The sequence below is a fragment of the Argopecten irradians genome, chromosome 3 (genome assembly GCF_041381155.1).
Source record: "Argopecten irradians isolate NY chromosome 3, Ai_NY, whole genome shotgun sequence".
NCBI classification, from domain to species: Eukaryota; Metazoa; Mollusca; class Bivalvia; order Pectinida; family Pectinidae; genus Argopecten; species Argopecten irradians.
In genome coordinates this window covers 32,475,203-32,485,043 of record NC_091136.1, presented here as the reverse complement: position 1 = coordinate 32,485,043, position 9,841 = coordinate 32,475,203, and the positions used below count along the sequence as shown (strand labels likewise).

Below are 9,841 nucleotides of genomic sequence, written 5' to 3'. Positions count from 1 at the left end.
TAAGTATAAAATTTTTATTACTTTATGTATATTTTAGATATGTCACAAAAGTAATCCGCCGAACGTATCTTCGGAGCACCGACTCAAAATTCTGTTTCCGGTTATGCGGAATGTTTACATTCACTACTGAGGTTCTATCCGCCAAAATATCTTGCTGACCCATTATCTCTCACCTTTTTTAGCACGATGAGTGAAGAACAATCCGACCAAGCCATCGAGAAGAATAAGTAAGGGAATCAATTGGGTTAAAATTGTAAAATTGCTCTTAAAACAGCATTTTGATTTCGCCTGCTTGCTCTCCTCGATACGATTCACTCTAGGCTGGTGTATAAGGACTAACTTAACGTTATAGTATGACATTTGCATCATTTGAGAACCGTCTAAAATGTACGCATTTTAGATCTAGACATATCTGCTATTATACAAATATACATCTAATTCTTACAGAAAAGAGAACACACCGGAAATGTAACTTTCCCATGCAAGGGTTTATTGTTAGCAATATTTAGCACAGTCTGGAAAATGTGAGAGGGATGGAAAGGGCCGATGAAAATTCAAACCGGGTTCTAGCTAAAGTTTGAAATCAGTACTTCCTAACACTAGCTGGATAACACCGATTGAGCTACCTAGCCGCTTCTCCAACAATGTCAGCGTGTTAACACAGTGGGACACTTATGAGACACTACATTGTGTGTCGCCTAATCAGGTGGAATAAGGTCTCATACATATGTAGGGGTACCTTCCCACTGACTATTGAACCAATCTAGAATCATTACACTCTCTTCTTTAGTATTCGCCCAAATGACTTATAACTCTAATTATCGCTTGTTCAGGTTTCTCATTGGCAAGTATTCAATTCACTTGAAATAAGATTTTGATATGGAACCAATGTGTGCATGACCAGAGCAGAGTTTGAAACTTGGATCTCCAAATAATAGTTTTATGTTCTACAAATTGAGCTACCGTTAAAAGAGTGAATGCATCAGTCCATTTAGCAAATGTGTCTGAGGAGAACTTCATTTTATCAAGTGACACCAGAGTTTAACTAGACTGTCGTGGTATGTTATGTATCCTTTGTAAAAGATTTGATGCCAATGACCTTCTTAATATAGATATTGGATCTGGGTTGTTGTTTGATATTTGAGGGTTGTGTGAAGAATAGGTTGTATAAAGAGAGTTGGTGCTAAGTTATCTAACCTTACTGACTTCAGTGAGCAGTACCTTTAAATCGAGAGCTAACAGCATCTGCTTTGTGATCAAAGAGTAGGCAGTAATCAACTCTGTAAGAATTATACATCACTGTCTGCTCTAAACTGGAATGACATGTTATTTACCGTAATTAGGGTGACAGCATATCAGGAATAATAAGGCTCATATAAGATTTTTAAAGGCAAAATTAACACCACAACCCTTTGGATTAGACAACAGCAAATGCTTTTAATTAATGAAGTCATAATATTGCAAGTGAATGTTGTTGGTTTAGAGTTTAGAAGATCAAAGCTGAATTGGAAAAGACTTGAATCTACATATACATGTAGGTGGGAAGGAAGCTCATGTGTGCTGAGCATCAGCATGTGCATGTAGTTTAAAGTTTTAGGGTTCAAGTTTCAGTCTGGCCATGGAGTGTTACACATGACATCACATCATAAATGGAGGTGGATTCAAGCCTCATACAAGGCTATTGAGTCAAATATTTTGTTGAAAGACTAGAAGTGTGTAGGTCATGTAGTGGAAGTGGACTTGGTGCCATGCTTATCTTATGTTATCTGAGCATTCATTCAACGCTGTATTGTTCTAAGGTTTAGGACCGGCTTGATTATTTAATGAAATTACTAAATGTCAATAATTTTATGATTACAAGAGAATTCAGTCCTAATGTTTTTCTATTACTTCATTTATGTTCTATACAGTGTTGAGAAATGGCTGGATGCTTACCACGACCCTGTTGCTTCCCTGTATACCCTGACACAGTGTGTGACACTGTCAGACATTCAGGCCGATGGCGACTGGAAACTGGTTATTGCTGATCTTGGCACAGGATCTTATGACATGAAGCTCAAAGTTTACAAAGGTAAAAATCATTATATGTATAATTCTTTATTGAAAATTTAACAAAAGAAATTTTCTTCAACTGAAGACTATTAGTTAGACCACATCATCATGTAAAAGTAAGGTACATGCATCTTACACATAAAAATCTACCATTTATTGTGATTGTCATAAGAAATGATGAGTACTTGTGTTTGTGTTAATTACTTTTCAATAGCATACGTACATTAAGTGAATGTCTTTATTCAAGGTACAAACTTGATGAGTGAAAATGCCATCATCGACCTCCCTACTGGTGTTGTGACATTCTATATGGATATCCTAGAACCAAGAATGCCAGGTATTTCTATTATAGATAAAAGTGATAAAATGTATAAATGCACTGTTGATAATAGTACTTAATATTTGTCGCATATACCAATTATGAATAACATAAAATGGTTGAAATCAGAATCTATAATGTCAGCTGATTTAGTAAGTTATTATCTGTGAAAACCTACAGGTAAACTAAAGCATTTAAAAAGCAATAGTAATGTGACTAATGTACATCAACATATTTGTGACATGATTATTCTTTGATTTTCAGCCATTGCTGTTGCATCTGGCCCCTATATATACATCTACAAAAATTTGAGACCTTATTTCAAATTTACATTGCCTACATTGGATGTGAATAGTGTGGAGCTGGACCTCTGGACACAGGTCAAGGAGGTTAGTTACAATAGCCAATCACTACAAAAGTTATAGATTAGGTCTTCAAATTAAGGTATAAATTTTAAAGATGTACATTTTATGTACATGTGCTTCCTTTTTTCTGAGCTCACATAAATAATATAACAGATTCAAATTTTTATTGAAGGTTATCCAGTTGTATAAATCTGAGGTTTAGTTCACATAAGTCTACAAAAAAAGGTAAAGTTGAAGGTCACAAGAAGTAAAAATCTAAGGCGGAGGTCATACAGTGGTTTAAGGCCAAATTATTACACACTCACTTTCATTGATAAAGTATGAAAATAATATTTAAAACTTCCATTTCTTTTCAGGAAAAAATAAATGTGTTTGTTTTGAGAGAAATGCTTGAAGGAATGAGGTAAGTATCTATTATTTTACTGAAGAAGCTATTTCATAATGTTAAAAAATTTAAGACTTTTTCAATTTGAAGATATCATTGATTATCCATTTTAAGCATGTAAGTAATCATGGAAGTTTTATTGATGAATAGATTGAAATGATAGTTAGATATGTTAACTATTTGTTTTGATAATGTCCATCCTGTTAAATTTTCTTTATTGTATACCTCGGTACCACAGTAACTGAATCTCTTGTTTACAGAGCGGAGGGTACAGTGTTGACAGTGAGGTCCCTACGCTTCCTACAGATGACAGACATAGGGGACATGGAAGCATTTGCTAATCTGTACAAACACATGCCAATGAGGAGACAAGTAAGTCCACAGGGCTATATACAGACTACAGCATGTGCTATAACCTAATTGACATATTGCTCATAGTTCTGGTACAGATTGATGCTGATAAAAAAATTAATTGATATATGAAGTAAAGAAATGAAAATGTGCTGTTACTGGATATGTACACACAAATGTATAATATAAACTTGTGTTTATTATGTTAAAATGATATGTCTGTAGTCTGTGATCAACTGATTCAGCACTTTGATGCTATTTCCTGGTATGATAATAATGTTAAGATAATATATCTGTAGACTGTGATCAGCTGTTTGAGCACCATGAAGAAATCCATGGCTGATGAGGATGCCATTTCCTGTTTGGTCCTGGGAACAGAGAACAAGGCTGTGTATGTTCTGGATCCAGAAGCTTTCACTGTCCTCACAACGGTCAGTTACAGCATTGTACTGGACATTGTCCTCTCATCCTAATGTACATTATTTTTTGATAATAATTAACTTTGTGAAAGATTGATAGAATATTGATAGAATCTTTCCATACCTAGAGGGTATGACAACAAAATCACAACCCAAGGAGTAATTCATGAACGTCAAACCCGAGGCTTGCCAAGGGTTTACATTCAGGAATTCCCCCTAGGGTTGTGGTTTTGTTGTCACACCCTCATAGGTAGGGAATGATTCCTTTTCTCCCATACACAAAGCAAAAAGATGAGATAGTAGCCTAAAAAGAACCATTTTCACTGCGACATGAACAAGGTTCCATCGTCTGCATGTCAATATTGATGACGTCATCTACAATGCACGCAACGGTCACAAAGCATGAAGCAACGGTCACAAAGCATGAAGTTATGACATCACATAATTTTCTTCAGGTTCAAAAGGTTAGCGTGCGCAATCTGTCATACCCTAGGGGTTGACAGAGAAATCTCCCACGGCTAAAACCGGTGATAAATCAGTGAATGGTGAGAGAAAAGAATTTTATAGATGGACTTCGATCTTTTTGAATGAAGTTATGACATCACATAATTGTCTTCAGGTTCAAAAGGTTAGCATGCACAATCTGTCATACCCTAGGGGTTGACAGAGAAATCTCCCACGGCTAAAACCGGTGATGAATCAGTGAATGGTGGGAGAAAAGAATTTTATAGATGGACTTCGATCTTGTTGAATTTCTTTAAGTTATTTCACAAAATGCCAAACTCCATTTTGGTTACATATTGATGAATCATTCATCAATCTTGGAAGCGACCAAGGTTCATTTATTTGTTTGAACCTCTGGAATCACTTAGGTTTTCTCAAGGTACTTCTCCCCACACAACAAGGTACTTCTCCCCACACAAGCATACTTACCAACTTCTTTGATTCTATCGATACCAAGTGATATGAAATAAAATTAGCCATAACATTTATATCCATATCAGTATAACCCACATCATGTAGAATATATTTACTAGTTGATTTACTTTTTGCCTATGTCCTTAACATAACATTTCTATTTGTAGATTGACCTGCCCAGTGTGCCCGTGTTCCTCAGTGTTACCGGCCTGTATGATGTGGAATACAGGATTGTAGTGGCATGTCGTAATGGATGTATCTACACTCTAAAAAGGTGATCATGCTTACTATCTTAGGAAACACCAATGAACTGATCATGAAGAGCTAATGAGTTGTGGCAAATTTCAAATTAAGAAGTTTTAGCTATTTAACTTTTAATTATTGAAAAATATATAGAGTGGTTGATGAAGCTAAACTATCTGATTTTCTACTTATCTCACACCTGTGGGTGATAGTGGTTAAGATACTTTAGCTTCTGCCTCCGGGTTCCAAGTCCAGGGCCAATATGGGGCAGTTGTAAGGAACTAGCTAAAGGTTGAGGATTTTCTCTAGGCACTTCAGTTTTTCTCCACCATAAAAATGGGATGTATTAAGTAAAGGTTGTTGTAAGCAGGCATAATGTATTTAGTTTAACATCCTTTAACTTAACAGCTAAGGTGATTTATGAATGTGCCAGGTTTGAAGTTGGAGGAAAGCTGGAGTACACAAAGTTAACATAAGACCTCTTGACCACCGCAGCCCACAAATAAATAACCTTGGCAACTTTTGTTAGAAAGACTTCACATTTGGTACCCTATTTTAGAAATTATGTCATTCTGAGTTCTTTTAATGAGGTCATGACTGATATGAAAATGTTAACTGTATGTTTCTATCACAGAGGGACATCAGATGTGTCTAAGAACTGTATAGAATTGAACTCCCAACCAGTTGGCCTCGAACGAATTAATAAGACTATTTATGTTGGTACTATGGATGAAATGCTTCACTGTTACACCTCAAAGGTAAGTTTGACTTTCTTGGTCACTTCATTGTTTCGTCTTTCTCTCCTCGTCATTCTGATCTATCATTAGAGTTGCTTCCCTTTGTTTACCTCCATCGGTACAGAGTAAGAAGGGAAGTAAAGTACTGACGGAGTGAAATTATGGGAAGTAACTCTGATAGATCAGAAAGCACACAGGTGGGTGCCTCAACTTTCTCCACATTGCAAAAGTTAATCAAGGCAATCAAAGTTGTCTTTTCTGTTACACCCAATGTAACTCAACTTTATCCACAGTTATAAGGACTAAAATAGGTAAATATACTATGACAGTTCTTAATGGCTAAATTTCCTTGTGTCAACCCTTTGTTACGTGAAAAATAAAACGTTAACAAAAAATGGCTCTTTTAAGATTTCAATAGCTTCATGGAATTTTGTCTCTTTAGTTTAAATACAGCTCAAGAAAAATTCTAAAATCTTTAAAAAAAATTATCTAGTGTTTTCACAATACTTCAGGGTAAAAAGTTGTGGACAGTGAAGATGCCAGCAGCTATTACAACCATGGAAACAATGGATTACAAGTCACGAGGTTTCAAGGCTGTCATTGTAGCTCTAAACAACTGTAAGGTACAGATTTATAAGGAGAAGTACTTAGTTAACGTCATCACTACCGATGATGTGGTCACTGGACTCAAGTTTGGCCGATTTGGTCGAGAGGATGGCACTCTGGTTATGACCACAAGAGGTTTGTAGATATTATGATATAATTCTTCAAAGTGCCCATTTAGTAATATCTTAGCTTTGATGTATTTGCCAACTGGTTGTCAAGTTTTGTATACATTTGCAAGAAATAGATAAATACATATATGCATCAATAATGGTTTATTTAGTTGTTCTATTAATGTTATGAATTTCATCTACGGAAACAAAATTCAGGAATTAGTCCACTGTAAAATGGGTTTGGAATAACTTAACACTGGACTCATTGTCCTAAAAACTACATACAGTACTGTACCTACAACTGAACAGAAAGATATGTTAAATCATCAAACATGGAAATGATGTGTTCAGATTTTTGATTAAAAAAATGTATGTATATATTATTGTACAGGTGGAGGACTTGTGCTGAAGATCCTCAGGAGAAACGCCACGTTTGAGGAAAAAGACATATCAGCTGGTCCACCTGTAGCCCAGAATACACGACTCAATGTACCAAAGAAAACCAAGCTGTTTGTGGACCAGACGATGAGAGAGCGAGACAACGCTGTCAGTAAGTAAGATTTTGGTCAAGAGTAGACAAGATTAAGAAGGGAAATATTTTGTTACAGTAAAATATAGCTATAACAAATCTTTGGGGATCAAGGAAATTAATTGGTTATAAGCATAGTTAATTCCAACATATATATTACCCAAAAAAAATCTTGATGGGGAATGAAAAATTCTACATTATTACTATAAACTCATTGTAATTTATCAATAGACATTTTTACTCATACTTTAATACAGTTGTACATGTATATTATTTATGAACCCGTTTACTTAACAATTACATTGTATGTTTATTAAAGCAATGCACAGAACATTCCAAAGAGACCTGTACCTTCTGCGGTTAAACACAGCGCGAGAGTATGTCAAGTCTTTAGAGAATAGTATGAACCCAGTATCATCAGATCCAACAGAACCCCTCAAACTCAGTGCTCAGGTAATGTGCTGGAAATACGTCTCTGATCTCACTTTCACACAGAGTGATACATATAATATTTGTGATACATAATACATACTTCTTCTGTTAACGTAATTGATACGAGTCTGTTGGCCTAGCGGTTAAGATGTTTTGCCATTCTACTACTAGCCTATTGGCTCAGCTAGGTCACGAGTTCTACCTAGTTCTACCTACATGTGGTAAACACTGAAAATAGGTTGATTCTTTCTTAAAGAATTCGCCTTCAAAATATGCAAATAGACTGAAAAACACCATCAAACAAATGGTAAAATTGTATAATATGACTTCAGTGTTCTGTTCGTGCATTGTCTAAAATTTATAACAGGAATAGATAGATAGTAGGTAATGATTCTTATTTTGTTATTCCAGAGAGTGCTTGAGCTTCTACAATTTGTTACTTACAAATTCTTGCTTTTTACTTTCAGGTCCAAGGAATCGGTCCCACATTTAAATTGACAGTTAATTTACAAAATACATCACTAAGTCACCCGTCCACCAACCTGCTCATCACCTTTCAGTACGATGATAGACTGTACACACTGAAGAAGGCACTCATAGAGGTACAATTAATAGTATTATAGTCACTGTTAATCTCATAGCCAATTATCATTAAGTCATTAAGGTATGACATACTTTAATCAGACGTGGAACAGGACTAGGATGCCAACATTCCCCTAGTTACAGTATCCTTCCCTTTTTTATCGATTTGAACATAAATACACTTATTTCCATACATTTCCATATGCTATTTTATCAAATGTGCCTACAATATTTTTCAATTCACCTCATAAGATGGCAAAATTGTGTCGCTATCTATTCAGAGCTTCAAAAACGTTAACTGTCTTCTTAGCGTGACATTACAATTTTCCTTGCTAACTGATTTTTTCTATGACCAATTAATGCTTTTAGGTGTCAGTTTTAGTACATTTTGTCTGTAACAGGTGCCCATGCTTGTTCCTGGACTAAGTTATGCCTTTGAGACATTTTTGGAATGTTTGAATGACAAGGGAGTGTCAGATAATGTAAAGGTAAGCTTATGGAAGTTTAATTTGATTGTTTATTCTAAGCTTTAATTATTGTATTGTTTGTAATTACTCATTATAGCAGACGTTATTTACAATCTTTGTTTTTAATAACAATATTCTTTTTTTCTAGTAAAATATTGTTTAAGTGACATCATTCGCTTGTGTCTAGAGTGTTTCATATGTGCCCCTCAACACGTCTTGTCAGCATTCTGTATGGTTGCTATAGTAACAGTTTTAATTTCCAGGTGTTCGTACTGAAGGAAGGTAAGAGTATACCAATCATCACAGGTGTGATCAGCATGCCAGTCAGTGAGTCTTTGGTAGTGGCCTAGGTCTGTTATACGTATACCTGGAAATATTAACCACATAACCAAGGATGGAGAGCATAATGAAAGTCACTGCATTAGATAGCAGAACTTGGCATGGGTTATTTTACTGGAGGGAGGCCACAATATCCCTTCAGGTAAACGTGCTGCTCCAGTTTTGAATCTTTCTTTCTTCATTAAAGAACTTGTGTTAAAAGAGGTGCAAGACATTTTAACTGAGAAAGGAGAACTTTTGTCATATGTGATCCGATTGAAATAGAAAGGGCATTTTTATATAGGAATGCTGCGATACGACGGTGAATCTAAAATTGTAATTGTAATGTGAGTTTTTAGTCCAACATCATCATCATATGATCTGAGAACAAGATGGTTCAAATCTTGTCCATTGTTTTAATACAATAACTGTAAAGCTCTGTCATGGATATATATTTGTGAATTGTTGTGATATGTTGTATACCAATGGACAAAATGAACACTAGTATGAGTGGTTGTACTATATGTGTATTTATATATAAAATAAGATGTTTAATGATAATGTTTATCCTGTTAGACAATGTTAATTGGTCTGAAAAGTTGCCGTCCATTACTTTTTCAGTTTACAACCTGTCAAACTTTTAAATTATTTTGACAGATCATTAAAATTCAGATTTTTTTTTGTCATGATTGCCACCCCTACCCACTTTCCTTAAAATGAGAGAGGGTTGAATTCTATGAGAAAAATTGTATATCATATATGGATGAAATTTTCCAACTCTTGGTAACGATAGTGAACACTATTCATGTTTTTTGTTGTATTTATTCTAAGATAAGTAATGATTGCCTGTGATACACTGATGAATGAACAACTTTGTAATAAAGTTGAAAATTGTAAAACATCAAATTTGTTTGTTTTCTGTACAAAGATTTTTTTTCTATACATGTATTATCCAGTTTTCTGTTTGCCCTCAAAATGAACATGGAGTATACAGTTTCTCATAAACTC

General features: G+C 35.0%; 1 protein-coding gene across 1 annotated transcript; it reads left to right on the top strand.

Annotated features, from left to right (window-relative positions):
- Positions 1-90: 90 nt before the first annotated feature.
- Positions 91-9,739, top strand: LOC138318265 (BBSome complex member BBS1-like). Its single transcript, XM_069260473.1, has 15 exons — positions 91-227; positions 1,911-2,071; positions 2,300-2,389; positions 2,636-2,760; positions 3,093-3,139; positions 3,382-3,493; positions 3,772-3,903; positions 4,977-5,083; positions 5,687-5,810; positions 6,302-6,530; positions 6,897-7,055; positions 7,354-7,487; positions 7,934-8,068; positions 8,450-8,536; positions 8,779-9,739. Exons 1-15 carry the CDS (start codon positions 187-189, stop codon positions 8,863-8,865), a joined length of 1,770 nt encoding a protein of 589 aa, XP_069116574.1. The 5' UTR covers positions 91-186; the 3' UTR covers positions 8,866-9,739.
- The last annotated feature ends 102 nt before the right edge of the window (positions 9,740-9,841 follow it).

Excerpts from the sequence above, each read along its gene's own strand:
- LOC138318265 (XM_069260473.1), top strand. The coding sequence starts at position 187 with ATGAGTGAAGAACAATCCGACCAAGCCATCGAGAAGAATAA. Across the intron at positions 6,531-6,896 it reads TCTGGTTATGACCACAAGAG|GTGGAGGACTTGTGCTGAAG; the intron begins GTTTGTAGATAT and ends ATTATTGTACAG. Across the intron at positions 7,488-7,933 it reads CCCTCAAACTCAGTGCTCAG|GTCCAAGGAATCGGTCCCAC; the intron begins GTAATGTGCTGG and ends TTTTACTTTCAG.